Source organism: Vipera berus (genome assembly GCF_964194415.1).
Source record: "Vipera berus genome assembly, chromosome: 1".
In the NCBI taxonomy this organism is placed as follows: Eukaryota; Metazoa; Chordata; class Lepidosauria; order Squamata; family Viperidae; genus Vipera; species Vipera berus.
This window is the reverse complement of record NC_138202.1, coordinates 111,581,433-111,598,854: the sequence shown is the minus strand read 5'-3', so window position 1 is coordinate 111,598,854 and position 17,422 is coordinate 111,581,433. Positions and strand designations below refer to the sequence as shown.

General features: G+C 39.1%; 1 protein-coding gene across 9 annotated transcripts in view; it reads left to right on the top strand.

Moving 5' to 3' along the window:
- Positions 1-13,921, top strand: part of RASSF7 (Ras association domain family member 7) — a 65,714-nt gene extending 51,793 nt beyond the window's left edge. For 7 of the 9 annotated variants that reach the window (XM_081341134.1, XM_081341132.1, XM_081341136.1 and 4 more), the window contains 4 exons: positions 2,807-3,714; positions 6,270-6,438; positions 9,815-9,922; positions 11,065-13,921. In XM_081341134.1, coding sequence (XP_081197260.1) covers positions 2,807-3,714; positions 6,270-6,438; positions 9,815-9,922; positions 11,065-11,096 — 1,217 coding nt within the window. In that variant the 3' untranslated portion in view covers positions 11,097-13,921. Of the gene's footprint in view, positions 1-2,806; positions 3,715-6,269; positions 6,439-9,135; positions 9,785-9,814; positions 9,923-11,064 lie in introns of those variants that run through there. The other 2 variants (XM_081341139.1, XM_081341138.1) reach the window with 2 other exon arrangements.
- The last annotated feature ends 3,501 nt before the right edge of the window (positions 13,922-17,422 follow it).

Below are 17,422 nucleotides of genomic sequence, written 5' to 3'. Positions count from 1 at the left end.
GCTGACAGTTCCAACTTATGATGGCACTGAGCAAATAGTAGTTATGACCGGAATCTTGTACAGCACAGCATCCCCACAGTCACATCATTGTGATTTGCATCATTCCCTGCCAGCTTCTCAGAAGCAAAGTCAGTGGGGAAGCTGGCAGGAAGTTGAAAGTTGCAGTCATTGGAGGTCCTCGCTTAATGACTTATGTGGCCCTTGTTTAATGATGTCAGCTGCCAGAACTGCTGTCACTAAGTAGCATAATTAGATGATTTTTCAACTTACAACCATGTCACTTAACAGTGAAATTTCTACTCCCAATTAAGTTTGTTAAACCAGGACTACCTGTAATAAAGAGGGACATGGAAGCTGCTTGGGGAGAGTGAAGAGAATCAAATTACAGAATCCAATGTAAAAAGTTAATTCCAAGGAATATGGAAAAGACACCGAGTGGGATGAAGTAAAAAAAACAAACCTCTGGATGATAAAAATCTACATAAGAGAACAGTTGCTGCTATAAATTAGCATGAGAGAAAGATACTGGATAATGGGTATGTAGAGGAAAGTGAAGAGATAGGAAAGAGCATATAGTCAGCAAAGAAAAAGGGTAAGATTAAATAGAGAACTCCATGAAAAAATAATGAAAAAGAGGAAAATGTTGAAAATTTGTAAAGTTGCAGCTGTAGATGGTGTAAGTGGAGAAATGTTAAAATATGAATGTGATATGCTTATAGAGTGGCTGCGCAATTTGATTAATATTTTGAAGCCTATATTTGCCTTAACAATCGCTAGAATGCTTTTATTGTTCCCCCGTACAAAGAGAAGGAAGGAAGAAAAAAATGCAAAAAATTACAGGAGGATTAGTGTGTTGTAAGCATGCTTGGGAAAGTGTTTGGCAGAATTCTGACCAAAAGAGTATGTGAAATTGACAATGAGCAAAATTTGAGAAATGCTGTATGGCTATATCCCATGCAAGAACAGATTTTGCTCTTTGGCAGATCATCAAGAAAAACATGAGTGTGAGAGAGGAAGTTTATTGCAGGTTTGTTGATTTAATGAAAGCGTACAATAAAATGAATATTTTGCATGAATATGGAATCAAAGGTTGATTGTTCAGTACATTAAGAGCTGTGTATGATGAAAACAAAGCACACATAAAAAATAAATGGAAAACTCCCTGAATGGTTCAACTCTGAGCAGTGTAAGACAAGTGGGTATAATGTCCCTTGGTTGTTTAATGCAGAGGTCCCCAACCTTTTGGGCACCAGGAACTGGTTCTGTGGAGAGAGGTTTTTCTGTGGACTGGAGGGGGTGTGGTTTCATGCATCCCACGGATGGGGCTTTGCTTGTTTGCACGGCCCAGTTTCTGGCATACCGTGGTTCGGTGCCGGTGCGTGGACCAGGGTTGGGGACCCCTGGTTTAATGCATTTTTGCATCATTGTTTAAGGAATGCTTGTCCGTCCAGAGTCATTGGATACGATACGGGTGACAAATTTTACAAATAAATGCTTGTGCAACATTAGAAGTGTGTTGATCAGGGATGTGAATGAGCATGTATTCTTGTATGCCATAGAACTGACTCAGAGTCCAACTGATTTGCAGCAAATATTAGAAAATTATATGATGGAACAAGGAGCATATATCTGAAAATTAGTGTAACAAAGACCAAGTTAATTATTTTTCACAATGGAGTGAACAGTTGGAAGTGATACATGAATGATGAAAAATAGAGCAAGTATCCAAATTTGTTACTTGGCAGGATTTTTTTTTATTAAATATGAAAAAATAAGACTTGAAAGTATGATAGAAACATTTTGGATAATATGTGGTATGTTGTGAAGAATATTTGTTAAATGAGCAAAAATGCTGCAGATGAGAGCATGCCCATTTTGTTAAAGTGACCATGTAGAGCACAGGTAGGGACGCGGTGGCTCAGTGGGTTAGGACGCTGAGCTTGTCGATCAGATGGTCGGCAGTTTGGCGGGTCGAATCCCGAGTGCCGCGTAACAGAGTGAGCGCCTGTTACTTGTCCCAGCTTCTGCCAACCTAGCAGTTCGAAAGCACGTAAAAATGCAAGTAGAAAAATAGGGACCACTACGGTGGGAAGGTAACAGCGTTCCGTGCGCCTCTGGCGTCTAGTCATGCCGGCCACATGACCACGGAGACGTCCTCGGACAAGCGCTGGCTCTTCGGCTTTGAAACGGAGATGAGCACCGGCCCCTAGAGTCGGAAACGACTAGCACGCATGTGCGGGGGAACCTTTACCTTTACCTTTTAGAGCACAGGTAAAAGTAATGCACTTACTGTGACATTTTTCCAAAGTGCTTTTGTAATACTAACATATGAGCTATCGACATAGATGAGGGTATCTGTGAAGGTCATGCTTAATTTGAAGAAATGTTGCTGCATGAATGCACAAGCCACTTCTCAAATTCTCACTTCCCAAATCACAACTGCTTTTAAAACTGGTACCTCCAGTTAAAAAAAAACACCCCTAAATCTTAGTTCTGTATGGAGGTACCTTGTTTAGGTATATAGACTCAAATAACAAAGAAAAATAGAAGACCACTGGCAATCCTTCTTATTACTTCACTATTTACAGGCCTCTCCATGCTTCTTTGGGAATCAGTTGCCCCATTCTCCATGCCCGATTCTCCAAAGCTTTTTGCCTTCAGGGGCCAATGGGTGTGGGCTGGCAAGGGAAATTACTGTGGAATGTGAGCCTGATACAGCTGGATAGGAGAAAGGAAATTTACTGGCGTGTTTTTTTTTTTGTAGCAAAGGAATCTTTTCCTCATAATCTCTCTCTTGTTTTCTCAGGTCAAACAGGCCGCTATGTTCTCATCCAAAGGCTACGTGAGAAGGAGAGACAGCTTCTCCCGCATGAATGTCCTGCAGAGTCTCTTTCCAAATGTGGCCAGTATGCCCAGGATGTGCAATTTATATTGCAACGTACTGGCCCCAGCCTCATAGAGAGGCCGTCTTCAGAAACTGCCCCCCAGATGCCTGAGAGGACGTTTGTCAGGGCTAGCTTGCCTATTAAACCTAGACCGCTCAGCACAGAAGTACCTAGAACCAGGCAACCCAAAAAATCTTTAACCTTCAACTTGGGTCCTGTGAGTTCAAGTGATGCCTGCGCTAAAAACAAACTCCGGCAGCCCAGAAAGGACCCGATGGGTGTTAGAGATGGAGCTAGAGGAGGGTTACTTTCCAAAGAGGAGCTATTCAAGACTGTCTTACACCAACAGGAGCATCTCTGCACCCTGGAGATGCAAGGTGATGCCTTGGAAATGGACATCAGGCACTGGGAATGCAGCCAGGGCTCATATCAGGAGGAGGAGATTTTGCAGCTGGAGCAGCTGATCCGCCAAAACGAGAGTCAGCTGAGTGAGGAAGAATTTTGGCAGAAGGAGCTACAGTCCGAAAAAGAGCATGAAAGGGAGCGGCGGGAAAAAGTGCACAGCCTGAGGGCCACAATGGAGGAGTATACAAAAAAAATCCATGAGCTGATGGTAAAAACGGAGACCTTGGAAAGAGAAATCCAGTGGGAAATTGCTGAGAGAGCCAAGAGGACCAAGGAAACCTCTACCGTGAATCCTACTGAGCTAGAGGAGATGGCAGCTAAAATAAAAAGAGACCTGGAAGCCAAGTCCAAGCAAAGTGCCCAGCTTGAAAGCAGCCTGGATACGGTTGGGAGGGCCTTGGAGGAAGTAGAGCACAGTCTGCAGGTTTGTGCTTACAGATAATGATCTTTTTCTTAGCAAGCCACGCGTGAGTCCAAAGGATTGTCCTTCACCATGTGCACTCACGATATGCTTCTCTGATTTTGCTTGCTTCTAATGACTGTTCCACACTGCATCTCTGCTACACCTGTTTCCTCCATGACAGTGCTTAGGAGCAGAATTAGATGCCTATGCATATCTCTTTGGGAACCACCTTCAAACTATGTTCAAGTATGAGATAATGTGATCCAAACAAAATCATTGCAAATCAACATAATAACCAAACTGCATTTTTAATTTAAGCTGGATATTTATTTCCTCTCCCTCCACCTTATGCATATGCTCTATGCTATGGCTTCATGAAGCTATCCTATGATTAAAAGTTATATGACTGTTAAAGCAATTCTGGCTACTTTCATGCCCTATATGAGATTTGAGAAGAGGGGAGTGGGGGGAGATGGCTAGTTTTCATTAATTGCATGTGGTAAGCTAATTTTGCCTTCCCTTGTTCAGGTGTGAAGATACTACAGTGCCCAGTATTTCCAACCAGCACATTCATTATCTATACTGGCTAGAAATTCTGTACATTACATAAACCTCGTCTCCTCACAGTTTTTTGTCTTCAAAGATCAACTTGCTTTTCATTTTATGGTATAATGGGACATATAGGAATGTAATACCTGAAGTATAGCAGGCCGGCCAGGCATAAACTAACTCCTATATATAAATTTATTTTCAGCACATATAAAGATTAAAGCTTTGGATTCGTTCTAAACTTGCCATAGCCCATAATTTGGCTTCTTTGATACAGGTCTTGTTTGCAGTTTTGTGATCAAAGAAAAAGCCTTGAGAATTTCTATTCTTGCTGAAAGGAAAAAGTAACTAAATATATCGTACTACTAGGCCATTGGGAAACTCAAGATAATTCTTTATTCCTGGAATAAATAATTATTTTTTCCTTCTTGCACCATACAATTTATGTCTACTCCTCTAAATATGCTATCTTGTTGGCGGTTTTTTGATCGGAGGCTGACTAAATGAGGACTCCATAAGAACGCACACATGATGTCTAGCTTTTGTCTGCTTCCTCACTTCTTCCAAGATTCATCCAGTGTGGCATCTGTATTAACTTGTTATGTCTCCTATCTAAAGTAAAAGTAGTAGTTCACTAGTTATGAGTGGATGAGAAAAACAAAAAGGAGAGTTTCTAAACTGAAATTCTCTGCAGTCCTGCATCATATTTTATACTCTGCACAGCTATAATAAACCTGTAACTTATTTAATATTATTTAGATAAAATCTCATGTTCTGGGTGCTTAGTTCCACTGGATGCAGAGTTATAAAGCAAAAATATTTGTGTCCAAATACTTTCTTAATTTGTTGCCTATTCCTACTGGAATGTTGCTGGTTATCAGATTCCTAGATGCTCTTTTTTTTAACATAGGGACTACATTAGAAATAGTGTCCGTCTGTAAAATAGTGCACTGATATGCCCTCCTCCCAGCAACTCTCCTCCTTTATGGTAGAAAACTTATCATTGTCCACTGAATTCTCCATCTGTGATAAAACAGATATACCAGTAGGTCCTCTCTTTTCCACTTTGTAAATAGAGATAGTGTGCTGCTGCCACATGGCTGTTTTGGAGAATTTACAATGTGGGCAGTCAGACCCTCCTACCCTATCATGTATTTCCTCTTCCCTCCCCTTTCTGGGATGGACTTACTCCTCCTTTGTCCCTAGAGACTTCTCTTTCTCCTTTAACCAGCAAACGTGATAACAGCAGACATGTGCAGACACTGGGAGTATTACCATTTTCTGATCTTGGAAATACTGACAAACATCATCTGAGTGCACCTCACCATGCTGAAAGCTATTCTACATGCAATAAAGGTATTTCTAAATGATAAAGGTGTTTCCACGACTTCCAACTATCTGGAGAGAGAGCTGTTAATGGTAATGGCATCTGCTTATATAGACCATAGAAGTCTTAATAAGGGATTAATTACAGTACAACGGCATCCCGAATAGATAGTTTTACAGCAGCTGATCTTAATCAAACCCCTGGAATGAGGAAAGCACCCAAAGACTGACCAGTGTGAGGTAATGTGAGCTGGGCAAGATTATCTTTGGCTGCCTTTGCCAAAGTGTGTTTGAATGGAAGAGAGCTGATCTTGAGATTATGTGCTTTTTGATATCTTACAAATTATAATAAATTGCCTTGAAGTATTGGATGGATTTCCACTTCTACCCAACACCCTCCATAAACACCATCACACGTACATACCAGACAATGGGCTGCCTGTTTAATATGACTCCATAACAAAGGAGGCAATTTTCTCCTCCACTTTTGAAAGATCAGATAGGTGTACCTTGATACCATTTACCACTTGCCTTGAAAATTCTGATAGATTTCTACTACATATTTAAGGAACAAAGAGAAAAGAGTTAAACTGGGTGGAGCTTAGATGAAATTACAAACCTTTTATTCCCTGCAATTTGAGTTGATTATTATTTCAAATAAATTTGGAATTTACTCTGCCTGTTCCTCCTCTGTCTTTCAGGCCCAGAACCAAGAGCTGGAGGAATTGAATAAGGAACTCAGGCAATGTAATTTACAACAATTCATCCAGCAGACAGGAGCCATGGTGACTACTCCACAGGCCAGATCAGAGGCAGAATCGCAGCTGGATCAAATTAGCCAAGAGTTGCCAACTCACCAGAGAAATGGAGGTCAGAATATAACTCACTGGGCAGGAAAGAGGAAGGAGAATTGTTTTAAGGCTTCCCCAGTCTGGTACCCCTACAGAGGTGCTTTATAGATTATACAGGTAGTGGCCATGTCACTAGGCATTATGAGAAGCATTAGCCAACATATTTAGAAGGCACTAGGATGTGAGAAAAAAGAGTATTATCATTAGTATTTCCATCAAACCATTTTTGATAGCTGTAAATGGAATCCATAGAAATGGTAGTTAAATAGTGGAGTGAGAGTGATTTCTGTTCAAACCTCAGTTGAAAGAATCTTTCAGAGAAGCAAATAGCAAAAACAAACCCTTTTCTGTATAAAAATACAGGATATACCAGTTTAGCATATACATTTCATTAAACCTTCAAATTGGCTGCTATTTTGTTCTAAATACTTCCTTGCCTGTTCAATGCATGATCTTTAAAAATTCCAAAGTACCGCAACATTTTCTCTGCAGATTTTTTTAATCAATAAAACATATTGTGATTGTCCTATGACCTATGGGCTTGGCTTTTGGTACACCCTGTATGTATGGGGCATGTGAAAGAACAATTAATTGACCATCTTTTTAAATTCTTGATAGATGTGGAGGCCCAGCTCTGTTGAGTATTTAGTGCATTATTGACTGGACTAAAACTGCAGAAGAATGGAACAGGATAGTGCACAGTGGAGGTTCTGAGTTAAAAGCTAACAATTCAAGAAGGGGAGGTTCAACCCTAGTTATCTTACATCCAACCTAGTCCATTTTCAGATGTCTTTTGCTTTTGGGGGAATGGGCATGATAGGCATTCACAACTATTTATGCAGATTTTAATTTTTCTGTGCAGCAGTCATTAGCAGGCAGACATAAGTGTGGAAGATTGTAGTCTTGGTAGTGGTATTTGAAATATGTATTCTTTCTTACTTCTACAGCACTTTTTTATTTTTCAGATTGGTCTCAGCAGGTGTCAGAACTTGACTAGTGCTATTTATGCGGGCTTGGAACTTAAGCGGGGCTAAATGTACTTAGTTCTTAAAAATAGGAGACCATCAGGAATTCCGGGGCTGCAGGTTAGACTAGGAACATTTGAAAAATCCACACTTTGCCTTCCCAGAAAACTGCATAGGGTGTGTCCATTTGATCACCAGGATCTGTGGTTGACTTGAATTTATAGTACATATTACGGAAATTTGGTCTGTGTTAGTTTCCCATCTTTGCTTTAGAAGAAACAGTGAAGAATATTATGATAGTAACCCCAATGTGCAGCCTTCAAAAATCTCAGTTTAAATAAACAATTGCTGTAGAAACAATATGCCTTTTTGGTAAAGTGTAGCATTTGACTAGCTATCACTTAACCTGAGTTAAGCTTCCTGAGCCAAAGCTGTTGTGAATCCTGCTGATCCCTGACACTATCTTGGCATGACCCATCAAGTGCAAACGATATTGTGAATTTTATTTGCCTTCTAATTATCAGGCTTCAAATTCAGGCTCAGAAGTAAATTACAAGTAGTCCTTGTCTTCTTGACCACAATTGAGCCCAAAATTCTCTGTTGTTGTTGTTTTAATTTTTTTAAATTTTATTCAAATACAAATAATACAAACACAATACATATAAGTCTAAATAAAAAACGGTATTAAAAAGTACAAATATTATAGTGCCCCTCTATATTTCTTCTCATATAACAACTAACAATATACAATATATTTCAATTGTCGCCTTATCTCCTCCAAAACAAAAGTTTATTCCCTTTGCCTTCTACCAAGACTTTATAAAATCCTCTCATACTTCATTATAATTAATTTAATCATCCCTTTTTTAAATTTAATTTCTGTTGTTAATTTATCATTTATTGCCATATTCCATATTTCATTATACCACTCATTTCTTTGAATAACCCAATTCCATCTCCAATATTTAACCATCACTAACCTAGCTGCCATTATCAAATTTACAATTTCTGTTGTTAAAGAAGGCAGTTGTTAAGTGAGCTTTTTCCCATTTTATGAACTTTTTTGCCACAGGTGTTAAGTGAATCATTGCAGTTCTTAAGCGAATCATATGGTCGCTAAGTGAATCTGGCTTCCCCCATTGACATTGCTTGTCAGAAGCCTGCTGGGAAAGTTACAAATGATGATCGTTTGACCTGGGGACAGTGCAACAGTCATAAATGCAAGTCAGTTGCCAAGTGCCCAAATTTTGATCATGACCATGAGGATGCTGCATCATCATAAGTGTGTGTCAAAACAGTCATAAGTTACTTCTTTCAGTGTCGTCGTAACTGCGAATGGTCACTAAACAAATGGTTGTAAGTCAAGGACTACCTGTACAGGTTTCTAGATACTTTTAATTCAGCTCTTGACTAGACTTTAAAAAACAGTTCAGCTAATTTACAAACCGAATTGCAGATAAGAACGAATCCTCAGACATTGATTGCCCAGCATAGGGAAGCACATAAAAGTCCCTCCAAAACCTCCTGGCCTTCCAAATTTACAGATGCTTAGCTGGTCCTTTGATGGTCTTCGGTGGAAGCAGCTGAGATAAGCTGAAATATGTTAAAGATTTCGATTGGTGGGATCCAGGGAAAGAGCCCTTTCTACTATTACCTTTGCCCTTTGGAACACTTGCCCCCAGAGGGGATATTTTGTTTTATTTCTGTTTTTATCTCTGCTTTTTATAATTACAGTATGTTTTTTATTACAGGTAGTCCTCGACTTACGACACGATTGAGCCCAAACTTTCTGTGGCTAAGCGAAAATTTGTTAAGTGATTTTTGCCCCATTTTATGACCTTTCTTGCCACACTTGTTAAGTGAATCACTGCACTTGCTAAGGTAGTAACACAGTTGTAAAGTGAGTCTCACTTCCCCATTGACCTTCCTGTTAAGAAGGTCACAAAAGGTGATCGCATGACCTTGGGACACTGCAACTCTTCATAAATATAAGTCAGTTGCCAGGCGTCCAAATTTTGATCATGTGACTAGGGGGATACTGCAGCGGTCGTAAGTGTGAAAAACGGTCATAAGTTACTTTTGTCAGTGGCATTTATAACTTTGAATGGTCACTAAATGAACTGTTGTAAGTTGAGGACTATCTGTATAAACCACTCAAGAGTCACTTAGATGTAATGGGCGATGGAGAAATGTGCTAAACAAATACATGTTTACATAACACAAGTTTCTAGCCTGGGAATAATTGGTTCCCAGTTCAACACTTGCACTCTCATATCCATTACAGTTGATCCAGCTCAAAGGTTTGGATCCCCCCTTTCTTTCTCAGAAGAGCGAAGGAAAACAAAATTGGCATTATTAATATTCACTAATGCTGATTTATGAATAAATGATGGATTTATGAGCTAGATATTAAACTATCATTTTCCTTAGATTTGTCAGAACTCGGCAGAGACTCACCTCCCAGAACTACAGCCAAGCATTTCCTCGGCAATCCACGGAACCTGCAGAATCCCCTGGTGTCCAGCTTGAACCCCGAGGGTGTGTATGTTTGAAGGGGCCTAAGTCTCTTTTGTGCCTGGTCTTGTCAAGCAGGTCTCCAGATATAATGTTCTTCCTTTGGTGGGGGTAGCTTCCAGCTACAAGAAATTACAAATGCTTTAGCTCCTCCTCTTTCGTCTTTAGAGCTCGAATGGCTTGTCTTTCCATGGTTATCAAAGCCAGCAATCACACCTGGCAAATGGCGGTGGTGACCATGGGGATGCTGCCATGGTTGTATGAAAAACAGTCATAAGTCAATTTTTTTCAGTGTCATTGTAAATTTGAATGGTCATTAAACCTTTGTAAGTCAAGAACTACTTGTATGTGTTATTGAGGTGCCATGTTTTTTTAAAGTAATGAAAGAATAGGAAATGAAGGGATTTAATTCAGAGTCCTTAAAAACAATGTAAACCTCTGAGGAACTATATTCCACGATTTAAAAAATGCTATTTGTACTTGGAAGGAAATTTACCTTAATTTTAAACGGTCTGGTTCATAATGAGTAATAGTTCCAATTGAAAAAGGTGACTTCTCAGAAAACCCTCATACTCCATGACCTTGAGTTAGATAAACTCAGAGCATGGTTCAGGCTTAGGCTCAAACTCCAGATTTTAATCTTGGAAAACCTAATTGGTTTTAATTGGTGAAATTGTCTCTGATGCTTTGAGAATATATTACTACAAACAGATACTGTACTGTTTATTTATCCTATGCAAGTCCCTTTTATTTAAATCTGCAATAATTATTCTGCTATCATATTCTTAATCCCAGCAGCCTTCATTAGAATGCTTTGGGTATATTCCTGAACCATGATTCTAGAAAGAAGAGAATAAAAAAGCCAGATTCTCCATATTTCTCTCTTTCTTTTCGTTCTGCTTTGTTAAATCGATTTAGCTTCCTCAAACTGTTTTTCCTTTGCTGGAGGAGGTTGAATTTTGAGATTGCTTTTAAGTCCAGGAGCTTAAAATATGTAGCAGGTTCCAAATCTGGACTTTATTTTTGAAGAAACCATTGTAAAGATTATCACTATTTTTCGGTTGCATGGAATAACATTTTTAACTCCACACTTTATTATCCTTTTGTTTCTCAAATGTTAAGCTTTAATAATGGGATCACTTCATTTATTTTTATGTGTCTTGCAGTCGTATCAGCAAAGCAGAGCATCTGGAGGTAAAAAGGCCAGCCAAGAAGGACTGATAGTTTTGCGAATTTAACAGATGCACAGATAAAACTCTTTTTACCTATGTATATTTGCCTTCTTAGATGGATATAGATGGTTGTGCAGAATATTTTTACAGGATTTTTTTTTAAAGTAAAAACGATCCTTGGAGGAAGCAGACTGCTTGTTTTTGTTTTTAAAATGTGCCTGTTATAATTTCAAATGAAAAAACTGGAACAGCTTTGTTGAAAATGTATATAAGACTCCATTCTATGATAATGCTTTGGACTGAATAGCAATTGTCCTGGAGGGCTATAAACTGCTGGAGAAGTGTTCAAAGCAGAGAACGTCCAACAAAGGAGGTGTGTATTACTAACTGGATTTCTTTACTGAACTCTATCAATGCACTGGAGCATTTACTGTTTGCTGGATGATTTTTTTGTTGAATGATGATAATATTTTGTAAAGTAAGTGGTTGGGTTTTTTAAAAAAAACTTGATGAGAGAGAAATTATCTCATTCCTGATAAGAATATAAAAACCAGAAATACTGCTCTGGGACAGAGGTTTTTTGACCATCCACAGATGCCTTTTATGGTGTGGTTGATCCTGAGTCAGACTTTTATATATATATAAAAATCCTTCAGCTCTGATAAAAGATGGGATCAAGGTGCTAGTCCTGTCTTGCCATTTGTGTCACATGCCAAGTATTTTGTCATCCAGTGTTGTACAATGTAATTTTGCATATAAATTGCTCCAGCATAGAAATGTATATTCTCTACTCACACAATAATTCTGGACTATTCTAAAACCCAAGATGTAAAAATAAAATTTTACCAAGTGAACGAATTCTTGATACTTTCATACGGTGGAAAATAGATATGTTCCAGTGGAAGCCAGCCATAAGAAGGACCGTCTTCCACTTTAGAGCAACTGGTGGTCTTTCTTTTCAGAGCAGCTTCTGGTGGGTTAGTTATATATTCTGAGTTGCACAGGAGAATTGCCAATGCAGAGGTGGTGCAACAAACTGCAATACATTATGGTCTCCACAGGGGATAAGCAATTTAGAACTTTTCAGATATTTTGGATTATAAGTCTCATCAACTGCTACCATGACAAATAATAGGGAATGGATGGGAATTGTAGTCCATCCTGAAATGTGAAGCTTGTCTATGCCCGATCATTTTTGGCAAAAGCCTGAATAGCATTTGAAAGGTGTTTCTTGTTAAGATACTTGCTTTGATTTAAGGATAAAGAATATTGCTACCTCTGCTCCTCCAACTAGCTGCAGCTGATTTGGCCTCATAATAGATTTAATTCACTGTGTATTGGAACCTGAAATCTGAAAGCAGCAACGAAAGGAAGGAAAATATACCCTTCCCTTCTCATTCCCAGCAGCACCTTAGCTTTATAATAATACAATTTGTGCTACTGTTGAACAAAGTGCAAGGCAAGGAAAGAGGCCACGTGTATGCCTGGACAAATCTTTGAGATGGCCACTGCCCAAAATTATATATGTTCTCCTCTAATTATGACTTTCTGGCTGCTTTCAATAGCTTCTTCCTTTGTCGGTTGTTTTTGACCATTCTCAGAATAGACTGAGAAGCGATGTGAATACTGATGTGGATATGTTGAACTTTGATTAACAGCTAAAGTGATCTTTAGTGGGAACACTAAATGAGCCAGATTATTCTCCAGATATACCACCCAGTACCAGTACAACCTTTTTGAGGTAGTTGAGGTAGAAAAATAATTTTTAAAAAAACGTAGTAAAGATTGGGCATGTTAGAAAGAGTCCCAGGGCACAATATCTTTTTCAGAAGTGCTCTTCCCAGGTAGGCTAAAAATCTGGACTTCAGTTTTGGACAGAGAGTGAAATCATTCTCTTTTTTTTCTGAACTTGTGTGCCATTTAAAAACCTAGCATTTTTAAAATACTTTCTATAAACTCTGTCCTTCAGTAAAAATGAGCTGATTTTTTTCAAGATAAAATATTTTCAAGTTTTGTTGGTTTTTTTTAAAGAAAAAACCTTCTGGACTTTCTTTTTCTTTTAAGTGCTTATATTTTTAAAGGCAAGTGGTGGTTACCACTTTTAAATGAAGCCTGGAACACGGATTAGAATGGAAAAAATGACATTATTGCACTTAACTTAGTAATTAGCATTTTACTACCATCTTCACTTGCAAACTCAGTTTACTTTGAAATACTAAACAGCATTATGACAGCAGCATAGGGGAACTGCATTAATGGAACCAAATAAAAACCCAGACATTTTATTGAGCCTTGCTCTGTGTAACCTAGTCATGTCTCACTGACGGTAAACCAGGGGTGTCAAACTCGCAACATCATGTGATGTGTCACAACGTATCACAACTTTTTTTCCCATTGCTCTGGCAATGGGGTGGGCGCGTTTTTGGCATGATGCATCTGGCCCGCGTGCCGGCAGTTTGACACCCCTGCCGTAGACAAAGGTAACTCCATTTTTGAAATGGGCAGTTGAGACTCTTAATAACTGCAGATTACTGAACTACGAAAGTAATTCCTGGTAGCATTTCTTGCCAATCTCTCTGTTTGGCCAGTACATTTGGGAGGGTTTGTATGCATTTAGTTGCTCACAGCTGAAGTATGACCAAGAAAAGCAAATGTATGCACGAAAGGCCTGGGGGACCACAAATAGCCTTGGAATTCCCAAACTTCTTTTTTAATTTGATGTATATCATGTCCATGAATCGTATATGAAATACAATTGCCTGCTTAAAAAGTGGGGCGAGGGGGTTCCATGTAAGAATGTATATATCCCATGAACTAATGATATTTTCTGGATTGAGACTGTAATAAAACATTGGAAAGATTTCATAAAGGGGTCTCTTGTAATTTGTAGCAAGGATTGCAAAGAACACAACTACCGTCCTCTGCTGTACATTTGCTGCAATGGAAACTTCTCTACATTCTGTACTTGCACATGGCGGTTCTAGAGAGATTCTCTCTAGTCATACAGGCAGCTGCAGGTCTGGGATATTTCCCAATAAGAATCTCATTTTAGACAAGAGATGTAGTTCCAAACAGCATAAGGTCAAATTAGGGATTGTAATGAACTTGCAGAACTCACATTTGTAGCGTTGCCTGTTTCAGATAACACATTTGACGTATGTAATACAGGTAGTCCTCGACAAGGACCACAACTGAGCTCAAAATTTCTGTTCTTAAGGGAGGCATTTGTTAACTGAATTTTGCCCCATTTTATGACCTTTCTTCCCACAGTTGTTAAGTGAATCACCGCAGTTAAGTTAGTAACACAGTTGTTCGGTGGATCTGACTTCCCCATTGATTTTACTTGTCAAAAGGTTGCAAAAGGTGATCGCATCACCTTGGGACACAGCAACACTCCTAGGTATGAACCAGTTGCCAAGAATCTGAATTTTGATCACATGATTGTGGGGATGCTACAGAAGATGAAAAATGGTCATAAGTCACTGGTAACTTTGAACGCTCACTAAATGAACTGTTGTAAGTCGAGGACTTCCTGTACTTGTTGCATTCAAGCAGCAATAAGCCTCAAGCATGCACCAATTTTATTTTGCTCTTCAACGTTTTTTTTTAAAAACCCTTTCAGCTCTCAAGGGTGCACAAAGCTAGCAGTCTTAGCCAAAGTATTCTGGTGGTTACCTACAGGTTGCATACACCATTCAGCCAATCTTTTAGGAAGATGGGATTAAGAATACGTTGCCTTGTGTGCATATTGTGGGGAATGGCTCTCCTCTCCACTTTTAAAAAGGGATATATTGGAGCTGCATTTAAAAACTTGGGAAGTGATGCAAGGTCCAATCATCTGGATTAGATTACAGCACAAGAAATAATCATAGATTTCAGCATAAGCCAAACATATGTCCTTTTATAAGAGAAGTCAGCAAAATTCGCGAGTTATAAGAAAAATTTCAAAGATACAGTATGTATAATTAAATGGCCAAATTTATGTGACAGTTTGGCTAAATCTTAAAAAATTGCCAGTGGGTGCCATCTAGTGGTATTAGATACTACAGTATAAGGTTCCTCTCTCTCTCCCCCCCCCTTTCAACCACCCACGCAGCCTCACACTGACACACAGAGTAATATTTTCTGCTTTTATCCAGTTGTGACTGTTCAGCACGAGGGTATGCAACATGCACACTCTCAGAGGCACTCTTGCTTCTTGGTTTCCTGGCTGAATTTCCCTTTTGAGGAACTCTGTCAGATCCATGTGATTTCTACTGGGAAAACCGAATGAGAAAGGCAAGTTGAACTTACTTTATAATGTTAAGAGAGACTGAGGACTTTCTGGAATCATATGGTTTCCATCTATTGAAACAGACTGTTTTTCACTGTATTCTCACTAAACAGTTGTACAGTCCGGTGACAGTAGACATCTTTGTGGAGCACATTACGTGCCTTTTTTCACAAGCAAAGTTAATCAGCTCTGCAGGCTCCTTTCAAAAATAATCTAATCATGTCTGCCTGTTTCTGCAAAAAGATCAATCACCCTTTGTAGAATGAAGCAAGTTTTTATCCCCTCTTACCATGCCTGCCAGCCAGCATTAGAAACTAGACCTGGGACAAACAATCCAGGGTTCATGAGTAATAAAACACACATTACTAGAGCAATTAAACCACACTGGTCACTTCCAGCTAACCAATAAATATCCTCTGCATTTGTAAGTACGGAAGTAAATGCAATCCCAGTTTGAGTTAATGGCACTTGTTCCTAGCCTTTAAAAAGTGCATAAAAAGACATAACTGAGGAAAATTATGGATCTTTATGATGCTTAACAGGACCTGAAAACAAAATGTTAGCATTTTCTTAAAACCACCACAGGAGTATTATGGACACATTTGCCATAGTAGGGATGTCCAGTCACAAAATTCTTCTATCTTGGAAGGGAAAGTATTAGACTACAGCAAGGGTGTCAAATTGCCGGCCCATGGGCCAGATGCATCACGCCAAAACTGCACCCACCCCATTGCCGGCAATGGGAAAAAAGTCGTGATACATTGCAACACATCACGTGACGTCGAGAGTTTGACACCCGCGGACTACAGCCTGTTTTTGGAGTCTAGATGATTCTCAAAGGCACTGAAGGAAGTTATTTTATTGATTAGAGAGTCTAATAGTCAGCAGGTAAAACATAGTACAGAGTGATTGATAACTATTGGTAAAACTAAAAGAGAGTGAGAGTTCACTAGCCACCAATGTTCTTCAGAAGAGCCCCCAGAGGGTTTGTAACACGGGGCAAACCTTAATTCTAAAGGGAGTCTATTCCACAAATCCACAATGATGATGAAGCAGGAGCCTTGCCTGGCCTTGGCTTGCCTCCCTTCCTGGAGTGGGATAGAAGCAAGAGTTTCTGCTGAGGTGAACATATTGGATGTTTCCAGAAGGTCTGTTAACTGCATCAGATGAAGTTGATGAAGGGCTGGCTGCTTACAGCCTCTGTGTGTCCATTTAGCAATAGTTAGGAATTCAGCTTGGTGCTTTGTTTTACAACACGCTAATTTCCATTTCATTTTTTAAAAATCTAAAAAAATATGAAAGGTGGAGAACGTGAAGAAAGACACTTCAAAATATATTGTCACAACATACTGATGAACATGGGCTAATGCTGTATTTCTTAAAAATGCATATTGTGGCTTCCCCAAGTATATTGATGCTTATGAACAAACAGCAAACGGGGAGTGGGTGTGTGTGTGCAATAGCAGGATGTCAATGCTGCACTAAAGTTCCATTTTATTAACCAGGTTTGTTCAATAAGCCACTGTTTGCTAGATTCAGACACTTCACTTACCCTAACCCTAACCCCAAAATGTGAAATAAATTGAAGAAGAGCAAGAGTGTTTATTTAATAGTAGATCATTACAACAGGAGACTTACTGACTTGCATATCTTTAAGAGCTGTTTTAGCAAACCTTGCTATATTTTTTTATTAACTTCCCACACAATATTTGCAACAATCAAGCACATTCCACTCAAACCTGAAACAGTGGAGCTGCATGTGTCATCTGGATTTCTGCCAAAAAGGAAACTTATCATTGCATGTTGCTTGAGCAAGCAAACAAAAGCGCTCATCCAGACTGCCCCTTACACAGCATGATCAGTGATTCAGCCAGTATTCACCAGCTCATTGTGTGGCATGGGGGTAGACTGGATTACTAATTTATCGCTCACTAAATTCATTATTAATCAACAGATAGACCAACTCCCTTATGAGAAAAGACAATACTCAGTCCTTTCAGCTTTGCATTGAGGACAAATAAAGAAATGCAAAAAATTAAAAATAGTTTAGAAAGTGACTAAGTCTCTAGCACTGCTTCC